General features: G+C 35.7%; 1 protein-coding gene across 2 annotated transcripts; it reads left to right on the top strand.

Moving 5' to 3' along the window:
* Positions 1-989: 989 nt before the first annotated feature.
* LOC123537594 (uncharacterized) lies at positions 990-16,524 on the top strand. 2 transcript variants are annotated; one of them, XR_008368137.1, is made up of 7 exons: positions 990-1,172; positions 5,646-5,779; positions 13,552-13,643; positions 14,903-15,019; positions 15,514-15,639; positions 15,884-16,013; positions 16,328-16,524. XR_008368137.1 is itself a non-coding variant. In XM_045321415.2 (6 exons), the coding sequence occupies exons 1-6, from the start codon at positions 1,020-1,022 to the stop codon at positions 15,892-15,894; spliced, it is 633 nt and encodes a 210-aa protein (XP_045177350.1). In that variant the 5' UTR covers positions 990-1,019; the 3' UTR covers positions 15,895-16,524. The 2 variants fall into 2 exon arrangements, 1 of the variants encoding a protein (XP_045177350.1); XM_045321415.2 differs by having other exon boundaries at positions 15,884-16,524.
* The last annotated feature ends 4,202 nt before the right edge of the window (positions 16,525-20,726 follow it).

Genomic DNA, 20,726 nt, shown 5'->3' with positions numbered 1-20,726 from the left:
GGTTAGCATTGAAATTAATTTTATACGGTTAGCGGACATGTTGTGAAATATGCATGCTCGTTTGTGCTGCTAGGCGATTTGCCATAACTGGTCTGGTATATTGTGGTGGTGATGTGTTCGTATACAGTCTCTGTACCTGTATTAATTTATAATGCGTGGGTCTCACGTCTGACCTGAATTTAGTTATATCCCTAAATGCACACTATCTCTGCAAACTGTAAAATTCATTGTATTCTCGAGATCCAGTTAACTCTCGGAGAGAAAAAAAAAAGCTTTTCTGATCCCAATCAGTTAAAAAGACTAGAATATCATCGAGGATTTGTGAGACATGGTAACAGAAATTTTAATATAAATGCAAATGTTTAACCATACGAATGTGTAGTTCAGTTCGGATGTGTATAAAGCAGCATCGAAACTAATGTTATTTGCTTAGTGGACTTGTTGTGAAATATGCTCGATCGTTTGTGCTGCAAGGCGCTTTGTCGTAATTGATCTGGTATATTATGGTGGTGATTTATTCGTATAAATTCTCTTTATCATTATATATACATATTAAGTCTTTAACAAGTAAAATGTTGTTTCTATATACAGGGTGAGTAAACGGTTTATCATGAATCAATTCAAAGCCATGGAATATATGATACGAACTATTTGAACAAATAAAAAGCAATATCCACAATAACAGAATAAATTGTAACAAAGTTGGAATGTAAAAGTTATTGTTAGAATAATGATTGATTGTTTTCACCGCTTCAGTTAGAATTTAATTTTTACTAAATTTACTAATGTAAATAGTTAAGCAGCAGAATTTTAAACATACCTATTACTAAATTCAAATTAACCAGTATTAAAATCTTCATTTGTTTATAGTAATTTCAATGATTCACAAAGCGTGTCAAAGACGGATAAAAATCCCGCTACGCTCGGTTTATAATATTATTATGATAAACTTTTATGTATTGTTATATTTGTTCGTACTTTAGATTAGACGTTCCGTGTAGTTAAAAGTTCATCGTAAAATGGAGAAGGTTTTGCTTTTGCTTGTGAGTTTAGCTGTCAATATTTGGCCGTTAGTCACTGGCTCTTACTGCGGAGCGAAGAAGCAAGATGTAATGTACGCTAAAATACCGGACTACCATTCCCTGCTGTCGCTGGACGAGTTTGATTCTTTCGTAAGTGAATATTTTTCTCTCAGCCCTTCTTAATTTATTGTCAGTTGTTTGTATATGTACGATACAAAACAGCTAACTAGCCTAACGTTATATTCCATATATCTAAGATATTACTGAACTAATCGTTTATTTTTGAAATTTATTGTGAGCTCAGTACTACATGTTGTTGATAACATTTCAAAAATTCACTAATAAACCTTGCCATCATACAAAATTTACTCATTTTATGACTTTAACACACTTTTGAAAAGTCACAAATGCTCATTTAATGCCTAGAATTTTACTACCGAAAAAAAAAAACGTTTTGGGAAGAAAATGACAAGAAAAAGCAAAATAAAGGCATTGATGTATTTTATCTAAAGGAACATGATATAACTGTGGTACATGTGTATATAACATTTCCTTGCAAAAAATCAAAATCTACACCTCCATATCTTATAAACGGTATTCCTTCTTACTTTTATGTGTTCTTTCGCCCTTTGTTTTTTATGCTCCATATTGTAATCGCCATATGTAAACAAGGCAGTCTGAAAGACAGCTAAATCCCCCGCCACTGCTATGGATAGTGAAAGGGTAAAACCTTTGATTTTAGCTGTGACCTTGACCTTGAACTGACATGGCTGACTCATGAATTCTGCACAACGTCTTGATGAGGTGATCATTTGACCAAAGTTTCATGAAAATCCTTCAAGGGGTTTAGGAGATACAGAGCTGAAACCTTTGACCTTCAGTTGTGATCTTGACCTTGAGTTGACATGGCTGACTCATGAGTTCTTGATGAGGTGATCATTTGACCCAAGTTTGATGAAAATCCTTCAAGGGGTTAAGGAGATACAGAGTGGACACCAAATGGAAGGCTCAAACCTTCGACCCTTAGTTGTGACCTTGACCTTGAGCTGGCATGGTTGACTCATAATTTCTGCACATCGTTCTGATGAGGTAATCATTTGACCCAAGTTTTATAAAATTCCTTCAAGGGGTTTAAGAGATATAGAGCGGACACAAAATGGAAGGCTCAAACCTTTGACCTTCAGTTGTGACCTTGACCTTGAGCCGGCATGGCTGACTCATGGGTTCTGCACATCGTCTTGATGAGGTGATCATTTGACCCAAGTTTTATAGAATTCCTTCAAGGGGTTTAGGAGATATAAAGCGGACACAAAATGGCAGGCTCAAACCTTTGACCTTGAGTTGTGACCTTGACCTTGAACCGACAAGGCTGACTCATGGGTTCTGCACATCGTCTTGATGAGGTGATCATTTGACCCAAGTTACATGAAAATCCTTCAAGGGGTTTAGGAGATATGGACCGGACACGATTTTGTTACGGACGGAAGGACGGACTTTCTAACGAAACGGTATTTATGTGACACCCCCTTTGTTCTCTCTATTGTTCTATCAGTCACATAAAAAGAAAAAAGTCACATAAACAGAACGGAATGAATGACATCAAAGAGAAAGTACCGTTATGCAGTCACTTAACCATCATTTCGCGGGCACGGACGGACGGACGGAAGGACGGACGCAGACCATTCCTATAATCCCTCCGCCACGGCGGGGGATTAAAAAGCAATAAAATGTAATTGAATAAAGATACAATACGATTGAATGTATGTATTAATTTGAACCTCGAGTCTTATGATTGATAAAAAGAAATCAGATGTCATGTACAAAATAATGATAGACATAATATTATAGGAAATCATGAATTAGATAACACCCGATCATACGGGTCTGTAAGTCACTTTATTAATAGTGTAAAATTTAAATATACATAAATGGACAAATTATGGCTCTCTCTATATACATATAAAGTACTTTAATATACTAAGTTCAAATTATCCTAATTATCATATTGTTATAGTTAAATAACTTTTTATGAACTAAATATTATATTTAAGCACCCTTTTCATAACAAACATGTACCTCCCACCTCCACCCCCACTCCCCCACACACAGAGGTTTCACAGTGCTCAGTAGGCGTACGCATTGATCTGGTATCGATACCTAGTTTCTGTCTGCACGTCTGTTCACAGTTTCCCTTCCGCGTAACTTAAGAGTACTTTGACTTAAGGCCTTTAAACTTAATTTGAACATTGCTTATTAGCAGTGCGCGGAGTATTTTGATGGCTTTTTGTGAGTTCAGTGCAGTGTATGTCGTAAATGACGATTTTTTCCTTTCGATTTGCAAAATTTCAAATTTTTATTTTTAATGTCTGGTCTGGCTCTAATTATGGCAGCAGATTTAACAATACAAACGAGAAAAATAAGTTTCACTAGCAGGAAAGAAATCAAAGAGCAGAAAAGAAAGCAATTTGTGTCAGACATCACGTGGAAAATTCCTTTTGTTTTCAGTTTGATGAATGCACCAGAAAGAAGGTTACCTTTTTCATGTGTAATATTTTCATTTAATTTTAAATATTGATTTATTATATTGTAGGCATTGTTATTTGCCATATTTATTTCATATGTAGTGGGTATAGATAGACCTTTTATTCCAACCGAAATTCCGGATACTGCTTTGTAAGGTTAATTCATGCTAATTTTTAAACCCATTTTATAGTGTTACTTTTATTGGAGTGCATATAAGTAAGTTTTATACCACTAATTCTGTATTTTTAAGGATAGTTGTGCATTTGTTAAGAATTGTTGTGTATCGTGTTGTTACTATGTCGTTGTTTACGTCTGGAATAAACAGCTTAGCCTTTTTTTAAGTTAAGTTTTTATGTGTTTGATTTGCATAATCATAGTCAAACTCTTTACAAATGTCATCTAACAATAAGGCAAAAACTGGCCTTTGAACCAAGGTGACTTGCATTTTAAAGTATCTTTGCTCTATTACCTCAATGTAGGTTTCTTTCAGGCTTGCCTTTAGCAATATCAGAACAATGGCGTTTCTTGAGAGGTTGCTGATTGCACAACATCTTCCAAACTTCCAGTTGATCAGTATATGTAAAAATGTTTATAGTAGTGAACTGTTTAGTCAATATTCATTGCTGCGTATTCAGAAAGAGGATGTGAAGAAAACAACAACAACAACAATACCCTCTATGGAAATACACCAACGTAATCGTCAACATAACACTTAGGTTATAATTTTTTTGTTCCTTTTAAACTGTGAGTTTTACGCCCCTATGCGGGATAAAATGATGTTTATCGTGTTTCATTCATTTTACATTTTAGTCCTTCTTCATCATTTAAATTGAAAGTATCATATAGAACCCACATTCCTGAGTAGACATTTATCAGAATAATGGTCTTGGTAACATCTTAGCTAAGTTTGAAACTCAGTCATTTCGGATGAAAACTACGTAAGTCAGAATTTAAGCACAATATTGTATATGCAATACATTTCATTCCATATACCGACACTTAGAGGTCAATTTTGCATATAGGTCATGACAAAGGCATTTTTGTTTTCTCCAACATTCATGAAACTACAACAAAGACACCAGTATTGTTATATCATCTCCTGTTCTATCAATACTGCGTTCACTGCTTTGTTTGGCTCGGAGTTTCCTTTTGCTTCATCTTGCAGCAACTTTCGTACTTGTTGATTCTGTATCTAAATATGTACTTGACCTCTAGTCATTTAAATTTAGAGGGTTGTGAGTTCTATATAGTTGTGCACCTGGTATTCTCTTTGTGATTTTACTCTGCAAGGCCAGAGTTATAGTCTTTCATTAGTGAAAAAGTACACATAAAGTGATTAAAGGTTTGTGTTGCATATATCTTTAAAACAACCATTTTTGTGTCATGAAACCATGTACAGTGACAGGAGTTGGGGACACGGTGCATCTGTGTCCTATGGACAGACATCTAGTTTTGATTTTTGAGATCAGTGGATCCAAATACTTACCAAGGATAAGCTTTTCCCGTCTTTCCCTATGGGACAACCTTGTCTAAGATAGCCAGTCTAATCACCTCGGCCTTTATGCTACACAAAAGACGGAAGATACTGAAATAGCCGATGTTTCACGAATGTTACACAGCATGCAGTTAAGTGAAATCACAGTATGAAGTCTTGACTATATACATAACGCCTGAAAATACCCTAAACTAACTACTTTTTTTGCGACCTATGGCAAGAACAAATGATCGTACATGTCTGTTTGTTAATGACAACTGTTTTCACAACCCTCGGAACAGCATACATAAAAAATCTCGCTACTGCTCGACTCTTCATTCCACGCTGCCCCTCGGGTAGGGGGAAACCCTGTCTTACACAGGAATGCATTTAAGATCCTTAAATTCTCCACCAATTATTGTCGGAAAGTGCAAAATTACCTTCATTCTAATAAAACACCTTGCAAACTAAATTGTGTTGACTATTGCAAACATCCTCTGTTTTCGTGCTATTGTACTTTGGAAAAGAAATGAAGAAATGAATAGATATCATGGTGTTTACGTCTCACGGTGGAGGGGGTATTTTGTCTTGCGTTTAAAATGTATTTGTTTAAAATTTCGACACAGATTGTTGACAAGCGGATGGGAGAGATGTATTTTGCGCTTGAAAGACCACCAATTTTCATGCCTGATATGAATTACAAATCATCTATAACCAAAATCCCGGCAAGCTCCAAGTACATGCAATCTACGAGTGGAGAGTAAGTACTACGGGTAATAAAGACTGCGTTATTTTAAGACTCCGGTTACCATAATCCAACACCCTTGGTTCAATTCCCGAACAGCTTGGTCTGCTTTGCGTAATAGTTGTTTATGGTGGCCATTCATGTACATTTGGGGGAATCTCTTATCCAAACGGAAGACTAGGTCTCCCAACAATAATTAAAAACACAACAACTTTACTTCAGTTAAAGACATCATGTTATTATTATTATCATTATTCATATCGGGCAAATGCCCACACAGTGATAAATTTATTACAACTAGCACTATGAATTGTCACTTATTTAAACAGTCGATGTCAATATGCTTATTTCAATAGATAGATCTTCTGCGGTACCAAACAGGTGACAGATAGATCAGATCCTCCGCGGTACCATATAGGCGACAGATAGATCAGATCCTCCGCAGGACCATATTGGCGACAGATAGATCAAGTCCTTAGAACACTGTTTTCAAATTCAAAACGTCTGTCCCTGTATTGCGTAAAGCTTCCTATAATTTGTCCTGCTGTCGTTGTGGAGATATGTGGCCGCTAAGTAATTCTGAAGTCGCGATAGTAACACAACTAAGCACATCTGACTGGCGCGTAGCGGAAACTCAAGCTTAAGGTGTTATGTGACAAACGAAGAATAAAAACTATTTTAAGCCATCCCCTGATTTGCTTGACCCAGTGGACTAATATGGTAAGTTATTAAAGTGTTACACAACACGCAAGATTTGTTTCACCATGCACTACCGTGCTACACCATGTACGGACGCGCTACACCATGCGCTAACGTGCTACACCATGCACTAACGTGCTACACATGCACTGACGTGCTACACCACGCACTAACGTGCTACACATGCACTGACGTGCTACACCATGCACTAACGTGCTACACCACGCACTAACGTGCTACACCACACACTAATGTGTTACACCACGCACTAACGTGCTACACATGCACAACGTGCTACACTAGTATGCACCAACCGGCTGCAGGGCCCCCTAAAACATTAGCCAAACAACAAGGATTACTCGAGAGACACCAAAATATGCACGAGCGAACCTCGAGGCCCTGTAAGATCGTATTTTTTAAATTTTGTTGTACGCAGTAACAGGGGAGGCTTAAAATACGTTCACTTTAACACGTTTAATGGTAAAAGATTTACTAAGATTATCAGTTTTAATTAATTTCGAATAGCTGGAAAATACATGCAACTCTAAAGCTAGAATTTCCGCCACAAAATTTTCTCGAGAAAATTTCCGCCAAATTCTAGCCTAAGTTCTCTAACCCAAGTTCTCTAGAAGTGCGACGCAAAGTTTATCAAGTGAAAAAATCAAGGCCGGAGTTAGACGAATGAATTCATCTGCGCGAAATAATTCTATCGCTTTATAAGAAATGTCAATTTTGAGAATCCTGTTACGACTGTTCTGAACTATTTCCTTATGCCCTATTCCATTTGTACGGCGAAGTTTATCAAAGGACACGTGAAACGATACACAAGGAGAGGACCATTGTGGTACCAAGGAAGCATGTGGGAGCATGTGTAACCTGACAGTTTCGAATTGAATGTTTAGAGTAATAACATTGCCCAGCATAACCGTCAAACTAGGAATTAGGAACACTTCCATAGGCAAAACCTTGTTCACGCACTTAAACTGACCGGCAGAAACACAAGTAAACCAACACACGAGTTTACATAACTTAGCACAACATCACATCATATATCACAACACGGGTTTACATAACTTTACACCGTAAACCACCACACAGGTTTACATAACTTTACACAACTTTACACCGAAAACCAACACACGGGTTAACATAACATTACACCGTAAACCTAGTTTTCCTACACACGAGTTTACAAAAACCTTACCGCATAAACCAACACACGGATATACATAACTTCATACACAACTGACATGTACACTTTTATACACAACTGACATATGCCCTGACACGTCGAGGTGTATACATGGACACGCCCAGAACAGTAACTTTCTTGGATACATTATTACTTACACGGACAAGTTTGCATTTAAATGGACAAACTGATGCTAGTATATACACAGGCACGGACACGCCCTGATTACTGACACAGACATACTGGCATTTGTATACCGCACAATTTACACATACCAACTGACATTTTGTATACATTATTACTTACACGGACAAGCTTGCACTTTAACGGACCAACAGATGCTAGTATAAACACGGACACGGACACGCCCTGATTACTGATACGGACATGCTGGCATTTGTATACCGCACAACTTACACATACCAACAGACATTTGTATACATTATTACTTACACGGACAAGTTTGCACTTAAACAGACAAACTGATGCTAGTATAAACACGGACACGCCCTGATCACTGACACGGACAAGATGGCATTTGTTTACCGCCCAACTTACACATACCAACAGATATTGTATACATTATTACTTACACGGACAAGTTTGCACACAAACAGACAAACTGATGGTAGTATAAACACGGACACGGACACGCCCTGATTACGAACACGGACACACCCTGATTACTGACACGGACATGCTGGCATTTGTATACCGCACAACTTGCACATACCAACAGACATTTGTGTACATTATTACTTACACGGACAATTCTGCACTTAAACGGACAAAATGATGCTAGTATAATCACGGACACGGACACGCCCTGATTTCTTACACGGACATGCTGGCATTTGCATACCACACAACTTACACATACCAACAGACGTTTGTGTACATTATTACTTACACGGACAATTTTGCACTTGAACGGACAAAACTGATTGTATACACGGGCACGGACACGCCCTGATTACTTACACGGACATACTGGCATGTGTATACCGCACCACTTACACATACCAACAGACATTTGTATACATTATAACTTACACGGACAAGCTTGCGTTTTACTACATTTAATTTACTACTTGATATAAACACTGGCATTGAATAGACAGACTGGCGGTACTCCTTCTGCGGACAGAAGGCGTTTGAGTACATAATTACTAACGGACAATCTTGAACGTTCCTACCTCTACGGACAAACTTGCGGTTGTGTACATACCGATAAATCAACCAAGGCACTGACTTCTACTGAGATTGAAATCCCTTACTGTACATAAATAACAACCATGAACTACCCATGGAGAAATCAATCCGTCAACGCATGCATATAATATTCAGTCTATAAAATTAACTAATTAAATTATCAACATATGCGCCTGCCCGCTTATCCGTTTTTCATTTTTGCCACTACGATAACTTTTCAAATTATTCACCCGAAAATTCAAATCAAATAGCTATCGATCCGAAATTGATGCACGACTAACCTAAATATCATTGCTTCAAACCTTAAATATGGTTACCGTGTAGATATTTTAAATACTAAGTATCGGTTATTGTGTCAAGTAAGTCCATTTGAATCGGAATAAATGTTAATCTTTGATCGACTTGATTGATTTCTTTATGTTTTATGTCATGCCAAAATGACTGTCCTCCGAATGATCACATCTCCACAATAAGACCATTATTTGGTCCAAAAGCTTAGATGACATATATTATTGGACAAAAACCACCAGCCACATAAAAGTCAGGTATTTCATTTTTTATAAGTTGTAGCTCCATCAAATTACTGCAAAATGTTGTGTAGAAACTGGTTCGTCTTTCATTTTATTATTATTATTATATAATCGGAAGTGGCCTTGCAATAATTCCAGTGAAGGATATTGATTTTAATTTGAAAAATAATCCATACGTGCAATGTCGAGTTTATTAAAATATATTTCGAAAAATATGCGATAAGGATAAGCTGGTGCGGGATGCGCGACACTGTTCACCCAAATTTCTAATTATGGAAATACATCGAGTGCTGCGCCCTCAGTTTGGAAAGAAATTCAATTACATTGGCAATTCTTTATAATACCTATTACTATACGTTGAAGATGTGCTATAGAGATTATAGCACGTACGATGCAAGGTACGAATCTGCTTTCGAGCTAAGAATGTTTTACTAATACGTTTATTTAACTACTGCCGTTCCTTAAGTGGTGTTTGTGTGTTGCTGCAGGTGCTGGCGGTCGACCATAATAAAATAACTTGCTTTAATGAACTGATGATCTGTATCTAATCATAGTTCGAAGTTCATAGCTGAAAAATTATTCACAGAGATGAGCTGTCACTTATTTAGAGTCAACTATTTAAAATAGTCGTAGAATCTAATTGAGGTACTTTGGTCTTTCAGATAAGATGTACAAGCACAATGAAGATTTAAGGGCGAAAAGAGAAATATTTCCGAATAGAACATTTATTATTATGCTTGTTTTTGTGTTATACGCTATATGTCATGTTATGAGCACTTCGCACTACCTGAAGAAAGACACCCTCTGACGTATATTATCGATTTGCTTTTCTCCATTGGTGATGTCACAGCTTTATTACGTCACTGTTGGCGCATTTCTTTCGCCGTCATGTACCTGTACTGAATAACAGTGAATAAGTAACGCGTATTCACAGGCCAACTATATAGCTCTTAAGTATATTAGCTCTATAAGTTATATTTTTACAAGGTTCTAACATCAAATTACAACATTTGAAAGCAAAAATATTTGAGGAGATATATTCATAGATCTATTCTTGTGTGCTTTTTCTTTCGTGAGCATCCGAGATAAAACGAACGTGACTTTACATTGTGCTAAAAGCTCTATGCAATAGGTTCATTCATAATTTTAATAGAAGCTAACTGTTTTTCTATAGGTTTGATGCAGAACATGCTGAAGAAAGTTTCTGTTCACGAGATAATGTACCACCAACAGCAAATTATAATATCTATTTCGTTTCCTATAGAGCAATGTATGGAACTTACAGTTTATTTTAATGTGAATCACTAATTAATGTACGATAACGCTTTTTTTTCAGACGTGGCTAATCAGACTGAAATGAAAGTGATTAATTGTAAAAATGTTGACATAACTTTTGGCCCAACCCATTTGTATAAATAATTAATTATGGATCCTCCTTATGATTATCATGTTCATATTGTTGTTTGTATGCCTTGATAACAAATACAATAAATTATTATTAAACTAGATTCTATACTAATTACTATTGGAAGGTATTTGGATATCGGAATATTAAGGGTACGAATCATCGCCTCACTGTCACGATTAAATTTTATCTATTAGACCTATGAATTCATTAATCACTTCCTTTCCCAGCATACTTACAGTGCAGCAATTGAAATTTAAAGCACGACCTACAGCTCAATACAGATTTATATAGATCTATTCCACCCGCCATATTTGCGAGTTTGATGCTTTACAGTATTGTTCTATGTATAGTCACGTCGTCTGAGAGAGATTTCATAGGTTCGATACCCGCTTGACCGGTCAATAAAGCAGAATAGGCATCTGTTGCCACAGAAGGCAGACTATCACCACCACACCCTGACATTCTATTACTAGAACTATCTGTGAGTTTATTTAGCAAAGAATCAAAATCTATAACGTTGCAATCAACATTACCTGTATGCACCGAATCTTGTGTAACCAACTATCTGACATGTTCAGCTAAAACTTCAGAATTTTCTGTCGGACTGGCCTCATCCGTCTTCGATCGTTTGCTCTGAGAAGTATTAGGTACTTGTTTATCATTTGCCGTTCTTTTCTTAGCAAGTTTCTCCCTCATTTCAGCGGTTAAATCGGATTAATTTTTTTGTCAGAATTTTGCTAGTCAGGCATTGGCTTCCTCGTGAAAAGAGGGTGCTTATGACGTCATTATTGATAATGACGACAAATTCGGTAATCATCGGCAGTTTCCGCCGTATTCGCTAAAGCTGGAGTGCTATTCTTATAGTAAATTATATTTCATTTATTTATGTACTTTTTTATTTATTTATTTAACTTCTGTACGATTAATTATATCTAAACAAAACGAATATCCCTCGCTAAAATAAACCTGGTTATTTTTTAGCAATAACCCTAATTATGTCAGGTCTGTATTACAGATTATGGCCTATGTAAACAATTGCAATCAAAATTGTCGGTATTTTTTACAATGGAACCAGTGTCACTGTTATTGTATCATGCAGAGTGGTTGTGGTGGACAGAGAGAACATGCCGTTCTGTTGATCATTGTGGAACTTGTGCCTTAAGATGAGTTGATATTCCAACAAGGTCACTGATTTCATAACATGTTGGGGGTATGAGGTAATGAGCCTTAGCCCAACAAAATATGTATAGATCTAATGAAACTTCAGATATCTTGCTGAGGTACTGAGCATTATGTCAAGATGATATTTTGCAAATGATTATGAAATAGAGACTTATGGCACACGGGCGTCTTGGTTCATAAGTTACCCAGATAAAAGTATCACACTTACACGAGAACACCATGCAACGGTTTGGATAGGCACAGTGTTGAGCTGTGACTGTAGGTTACTGCAATAGCGATGAAAACTATAGGTTACTGAAATAGCGATGAAAACTATAGGTTACTGAAATAGCGATGAAAACTGTAGGTTACTGCAATAGCGATGAAAACTATAGGTTACTGCAATAGCGATGAAAACTATAGGTTACTGCAATAGCGATGAAAACTGTAGGTTACTGCAATAGCGATGAAAACTATAGGTTACTGAAATAGCGATGAAAACTGTTGGTTACTGCAGTAGCGATGAAAACTGTAGGTTACTGCAATAGCGATGAAAACTATAGGTTACTGCAATAGCGATGAAAACTATTAGGCTTGAAATAAGGAGTACGCTTGTACATTTAAAGAAAGCATATGCAAATGACCACGGTTTTAATAGTTGCACGCTGTGCAAGATAGTATGTGTGTATTAGAGGTGAAAGCGTGGTAGTGTAACAAGTTGTTGTATACACTAGACTAGATTGGGTTAAAGCATGCATGTCGTGAGCACGCAAGTTGCAGATAAACAAAATACAGAGACATGAATATACAAGCGGCTAGGACAAGTAGTTTGTCACAAATGAGCAAGGTATAACATGCTTATAATAAGGCATCACGTCGCTTATGGCTACAAAGCACATTGTTATTTTACGAATGAACAGTATGCGAGTGAGAAGCTTCAAAAATAATAATTGTATGAAGTATGGTGATACACCCGTTGCTAAAAGACACCTTTTTACAATATGAATGAACCAATGACAAAGTTATGTCGGTGAACAAAATGCAAAATTATGTTCAGTAGCAAATTAGTTGATGTCATGTGAAAATGACACTGTGCTGCGAAGAAAATGCTCTGGCAAAATGCTTGAACAAAATTATTTAATAAAATGTTTGGTAAAAATGCTCAGTAAGAAACGCTTGTGCAAACTGCTCCATGCAAATTTCAATATTACAAAATGCTTGGAAAAAATGATCGAACAAATGATCAGCCCGAATACTTTGTGCAAAATCCTTGTTCAAAATGCTCCATCCAAAATGCTCCATGCAAAATGTTCCATGCAAAAATGTCCTATGCAAAACGCTCAGTGCAAAATACACCATGACAAAATGATCGGTCAAAACGTTTGATGTGACATATCGACTTGGCGGAACAAAACAGTCGCGTAGCGTGGCATGCTCGGTTACTAATTTGAGTGACATTTGAAATCTTAGCCTTAAAATATAAAAGGCTAAAATGTTGATAGAAGCGATAAAAGTACTGACAAACGTTTTGATGACCCGCTAACGTTCGATGACTGCTGCATGAATTTTTTCTTTTCAATTTCAGGTCGACAATTGCAAATTCTCAGTGTGTGCGTGAAAATGCCACGCTTACACCGATGTATGGTCTCGATAAAACATTGTTCTTTCGTGGAGATGGTATGAAATTTATAGAAAAAATCTGTTCAGATAAAAAAAATACTATATTGGTACAGTCACAGTTGATAAAGCGTCACCTTTATAAGAAAATGACTCTTTCCCAAGAACTTCTAAATGATTGCAAAAACTAAAAAACAAGGTCCGAAAATAACTTGTTGAGAAGAGTTTAGAGTTTTACTGTTTAGTTGAACTTGCTTTTATTACCTGCATAAGCTATCTGGACAAGTATTTATCAAATGTGTCAACTTAAGTTAAAGTTTGGTTTAAAATACTAAATATATTTATGCCTGAACTATTAGTGTTACACAATTAAATATTTGACATCATATGAAATTATTGTAAAAATCATATGACACAAATTGAACCAGTATAAGAAAATCAGGGGCAAAACAAGAAAACAACTCCGGTACTGGCTATAAATAATTTGATTAGGCCAATACTTGATTCAGACAATTTGAATAGTTTTAACGATTGTGCCAATACTGAATTTGGATATTTTGTATAGTTATAACAATTCGGACAATACAGTATCAAAGCACTTTGAGTATACGTGTACTTTCGTATATTAAAACATAATTGATAATTTGAAAAGTAAATATGATATTTATACATTTCATGTGATGTATGTATGATTCCTTTTGTGTTTTTATTAGCTAGTTTTCATATCTATTCATATTTTATACTGTGTTTCAGTACACCGCACCTATCTGGGTGGAAATAATATTGAATTGAATTGAACTGAATTGAGCAAATTGGTTATAACGATTTGGTTTGTACAGTATTTAAACATTTTTTTATTGGTTATAAGGACTAGGCCAACACTGGGTGTAGTTATTTTGATGGCTTATAATGCCTGGGTCAGTACTGGGTTCAAACATATTGATTAGTTATTGACTTTGTGATAGGGGCCAATACTGCACTTAGACATTTTTATTGTTTATAACAGTTAGGCCAATACTGGATTTAAACATTTTTATTGGTTGTAACGATTCGGCCAGTGTGAACCTGACTGATGATACCATCAACCATTTAACTTCATAGGCGCTCTGACAGACGTATTCGCCCGCACACTCCGCTTAGGCCAATAGGATCAGCCTCTGGTAAGGCAAATATGGAATCACTTGGTTAATAGCATATGGTCTGTATGGCAGATATATTCTAGAGTTTTCAGTAGCCATGCGACCAATATTCTCGCAGTTTTATTAGAAATATAGCGTAGAATGTGTACTCTCGTTACACTTTATTTTGTTATATTTCAGGAACATCAACCGTACAAGCCATGTGGTCAAGTTGTCCCTCTAAATATATCTGGAACATGCGCTGTGAGAACTTTGTATATGGCAAGAGGAAGTGCCTGCTCAGCGAAACTTATTTTGGTTTAATATATTTTAACATGTCTTTTATTTGTTTACTCTACCTAAGCCATCCCAAATAATACTTTCTGTAAGAAAATTTGTATTACTGACGCCAATGGTTGGCACATTGGCCCAAATCTTTCTTCAATTGACAAACCATCCACTGGATCGATCTATTTTACATCATGAACATTATCCTGAATCAATTGGAATTGACACTAAATATACTCTCATTGTATTTTCAAATATTTATAATTCGAACACTAGACAAGATGGTGGCGACATTTTGCACTTCGGTAGATAATTTGATAAATTCCTAGTTACGTATTCTTTCAGCGTTTGTTTTGCACGTTTAAAGCGATGACATCGTCATGACATCGTCATATCAATTATACCATGTTACAACAGTGATGCGCTTCATGTCCTCATGTTATTGACATGCCCTCATCCACATCCGGAACACTAGTTTTACTATTATATTTGATGGAACATCGGTCTCTTTTGACAATTTTCAGGTGTTTACATACATGACGATATGAATGATGCACCGATGGATGACATAGTTCAAGACCTTTGTCGAGCTACTGGAATCAGATTTGGCTCGCAGAATTTCAAATGGTTCTTTACATTCGGTGAAAATAGTAAGACATTTTGTAACATATGTAGTAAGTTATGTTATTTTCTCTCTGTTTATTTATCCATGTCGATAAACAGTCTTACTTAAACCAGCTAAAACTCGTTTTACATTGCTGTTTTTTGAATATATGAGTTTTGCTGGAATGTTTTCTTGAGTAACTCTCATCTGCGAAATGCGAAACTAAAAAACAATTGCTATATCATATCCCGTTGTTACTTTAACAAAGATTTCGTTTTTTATTCTGTTAGCTGTTTGCTGATAGAAACAGGAATGGGAAACGTCAACAGCAACCACCAGAACCTGTCAACGGAAAGGAAAAACAAAAATCGACATAATGATGTTGGAAACAGCAGAAAGCTTTATAGGTGGCTTCTAATCGTTCACGTTTAAAAATAATAATAGCTGTCATGTATTTACGAATCGGATAGAAATATTCGTCCCGAGGGAACCTGCACATTGGGCAGTAAAGAGAATCATTTTTATTATAGAACTACTTTCAATATGCCATTTTCAATGTTATCATAACATTTTTGTTCCTTTTTCACCAAACATCCGTTTCCGTTTCTAAAACAGGCATAATATAGGATACACGATCCTTTTGTACGAAAAAGAACACACAGATTCTAGAACTATTTGTCTTTGAAACAGCAGCCTTATGGTATCATCGAATTATCCCATTACTAAAACCGAAGTATCTTTCTTTAAACATATTGCATTGTTAGATTTATTAGTACACATAAATGCATAATTGTCACAAAAATAATTATATTCATAAACAAAAAGTAGTGCGATTGTTGAATTAAGCATTCTAACAATGAATTAAATAAAACAAAACACCTAAAACAGTATTTTGTAAACTTGTTTGCAAAGATATATTGGGTGAAAAGAAATAATAAAGCATAAACGTATCGGTTTTATGTATTATTTTACTCTGTTCCTCACAGTTTATTTCTTCATTATGCATGACCTTTATATTATTCTCTTTTATGTCCAACTTTGTTAGTCTCATCAAGGTAGTAACACATTTTTCACAGCAAGTATATCATTTCTAAAGTTCATTGTAATAAGTATTAAAACAATGAAGCTTTAGACCGTTACGCTTGGTGTGATGGATATTAGACTATCCCCTCCCATCGTTAAGTGCTCAAGGTGAGCTATTGTGATCGCCATCATTAAGCGCTCAAGGTGAGCTATTGTGATCTCAAGGTGAGCTATTGTGATCTCAAGGTGAGCTATTGTGAGGTGATCAAGGTGAGCTATTGTGATCTCAAGGTGAGCTATTGTGATCTCAAGGTGAGCTGTTGTGAGGTGATCAAGGTGAGCTATTGTGATCTGAAGGTGAGCTATTGTGATCTGAAGGTGAGCTATTGTGAGGTGATCAAGGTGAGCTATTGTGATCTCAAGGTGAGCTATTGTGATCTCAAGGTGAGCTATTGTGATCGCCCTGCGTTCGTGTCCGTTTTAAAGTTAAGCCAAATGAAACTTAATGAAACTTAGTCAGAATGTTACCTGTAATAAAATCTCCGACAAGTTCGTTGCTGGGTCATCTGGGATCGTCAACTACTGTACTAAGTCAATTGATATTGAAACCTTCCTGTACAAAAATAGGACCTGTTTTACAGCTGTAAAAGACCTGTATTTTGAAATTACAGCCGTTAAAGACCTGTAAGTGAAAAGTTACCAGAAATACAGTTGAAATTTACAGGTGTAAAACATGCAGGTCTCAAAAATATACAGCTGTAAAAATTAGTTGACAGTTACAGCTGTAAAATGGTCATGTCTCAAAATTACAGCTGTAACTTTTTTGGAGGGAAACAAGAGTATTGTCAGCCATCTTTAATGCATTTTGGCGAGATATAACTGAAATTCACAGAGACACCACATTATCTAAAATATTGGAATTTTAACTGTTGTTGAGAAAGTGCAAATGTGTAATTCTCTAATATACATGTAGTTGTAAAAGGACATGTTTAAGTACATATATCAACTATTTACACTATATTTGAAGCTGATAAAGTTTAAAAGTCATAATGACAAGATTGTCATATGTTTTCATGACAAAAAAAGTTTTATAAACAAGATCTGATGCATAGTTTCTACTTTGTTCCATACTCTTGAATTTTGCAAACAGAATACATTTTGTTCTTTACTTATTAGCAATTAGGAGTGACCTGTCGCTTTTATTTTTAGATTTGGATTTTCCAGACTGTTCCATTTATTAAATAAGGGTTTGAAAGATATTTGACTTATTTAAAACTATAAATATATTTCAAATACCGAACAGATTGACATTGCACTGATAGTTTAGTTGGTAGAATTGAGGAATCTTGCTAGTGATTTAACTTTTGCGATTAAGAGGCTGTGGGTTCGAAACCCACACAAGGCGACTTTTTATGATTGAATTTGTTTTATTCTATTTTTCAGGGTTTTTTTTATTTCATTTTATTTCATCATTTCAATTTCATTTTTAATTTCATTCATACAATTTAAATACATTCAATACATTTCAAACACACGCGCCCAATGGAGCATCCTCACACTCGCTGGCGGCGTCGGTTTCCTCCTTATAAGTGTCATCAGCTAGTTGAATGACTAAATCGTCAAGAGCTATGTCAACCATGTTGAATAATTCACAATCATAAAGATATTTGAAAAACCTGTGTTATATGCGAAAATAGCAAAATGATACAAGTAATGCAATTCAAATACATCTTTAACATTATTATCATTTTAAATGTATGTTACCAAAATATCAAATGAAACAAAAAAAAAATAAACGTAATATATATATATATATTGATCTCCGCTGGAATTCGAACTCACAAAAGTTAGATTCTAAAGGCGTCACGCTTACCACTGCACCACGGCGTCTAATTGTCGAAGAGGCAGTCATTTAAATATTTATTATAAAAATAAGTTATATAAAGGTAGGGTACCCCTTTACTGAAGTGGATTATTCCAGTAACATTTCAGATCTATTAATAAAAGCGACAGGTCACTCCTAAATACTAGTACTATGTTATTTATTTTGCCATTCTGTCTGTGAGTAATTGCTACCCTTTCTAGAGAATTACAATTCATCCTAAAACTTTTTATACCTCTGCTTTCGTCCCTTAAAATAATGCACTCTAAATTTTCAACACCTGTAATATTTCTACAGCTGTAACATTAGGCATATTTACAGCTGTAACCTTTTCAGTTATACAGGTGTAAGTTTTTTTTACAGCTGTATCTCATTTGCATATTTCGACCTGTTTTACAGTCGTTTTACAGCTGTAAATTGAAATATACAGCTGTAAAATCAATGTTGTTATATAAACTCTACAGGTGTAAATTTGACTGTAATTTTGAACAAAAATACAGGTCTTTTACAGCTGTAAAATTTCGTACAGGTTGTTACATTTAAAATGTCACGTTTTCCGTCTTATCTTTATAAAACTTTGTCAGAATGTTTATCTCTACTAAATCAACGCCAGGTTTGAAACACAATTAGTTGAGTGAAGATCATAGAAAAACATTATTTACTCTCCATAGGCCACATTCTACTTAATCCCCAAAACACGCCTTGTAAACAACAGAGCTACCTCTTTCAGAGGTATACGGTAAATCGCTCTGTCGCAACTTCCGAGCTAGTGCACGCCGCGATAAAAGAACATCAACAAAACGAGTGTCATCGTATGTTTTGCATTTTTACAAGCATTGTACCGAATATCAAAAATCGGGGAATGGTAGGCGATGTAAATATGATTTAACTTTACAGAGAACTAAAGATAGCTAATTTATTCTTAATTTTTGGTCGTGGTGATGTTTACCTGCAAGCTGATTTAGCAGTGAATTTGGCCGTTTCGTCATGAAAGTACTTTTATTGTCAAATATTTGCATTTTAACTAATATTAAGAAGCAAACCGAATAGGCGTGAGATAGCTGTGAAGTATACAATGCATTTAAAAATAAAATATGCACCGAAAATGGTTTGGGAGTAAAAATATTCACTTCTTATTGTGAGGGACAGCTCTGTCGTGAAGGAGGTAACTAAGTACGATCATTAAAACACTGTAAACACTCAACAGGTCACATTTTTTTCTTGATCTTAGCTAAACAAACTCCGGAGCGCAGCTTAAAATACCGAATAACATTCCTATGAATTCCAAGACAGTTTCACAAATTTACTCTGACGGACAAACATTGACAAATATATACCCTGCACTACAAAGTGGAGGCATAATAGACCGATATCATCACGTTTTCCTATCGCACATGTACATCAAATAATTGAATTGAACCCTTTGAAATAACTGTCGTCCAAGAAGTTCACATGCCGCTTCATGTTCTTTCGCAAATGTCCATGTGCACATGTCCGTAAAAAGACTGTTGTAGTAGAAATGAAAACTTAGATTATACACCACCACCACAATTTTGGGTCTCATTTTTAGCTGATTTTGCAGTGTGTGTGTGTTTGACTGAAAATATTTTTCTTGCATCAAAGATGACCCCTAATCTACAGATTTTAGTAATTTGCCCTTTGTTACGGCAACATGTATGCCGCATTGTAGAATCTTTCCTTTGTAACATCTTAATGTGCGATACATTGAAGGATTTAGTCCTCTGTAACTAACACATGTGCGATACATTGAAGGATTTAGTCCTCTGTAACTAACACATTTGCGATACATTGAAGGATTTAGTCCTCTGTAACTAACACATGTACGATACATTGTAGGATAGTGCCTTTTTTACGGCCATAATTATATACGCAACATTGAATGATACGGCAATATGGATGACACGTTGTAGCACGCCATTTTAAAAGATTTTCTCTTCATTAACTAGCCTTTTTTTGCTATATCTTCGATACATTTTAGGATTTTGTCCCTTTTATGCAGGTACATATATGCTACATTGTAGGATTTTGCACTTCGTTATTGTTACATGTATGGTATCCTGGCATCTTACATTTTCGACGTATTTACATTTTCGACGGTGTTAGTTATTCCCCTTTAAAATCGAGATCTCGCGTGATTTCATGAAGCTCCGCCCTCCCGGAAGTAAACAAACACCGACTACACACGCTGAGCTGTCAAAGTGTTCAAA

Source organism: Mercenaria mercenaria, chromosome 17, assembly GCF_021730395.1.
Source record: "Mercenaria mercenaria strain notata chromosome 17, MADL_Memer_1, whole genome shotgun sequence".
Classification (NCBI taxonomy): domain Eukaryota; kingdom Metazoa; phylum Mollusca; class Bivalvia; order Venerida; family Veneridae; genus Mercenaria; species Mercenaria mercenaria.
Note: the sequence above shows the minus strand (reverse complement) of the source record. Positions and strands in the feature narration are given on the sequence as shown.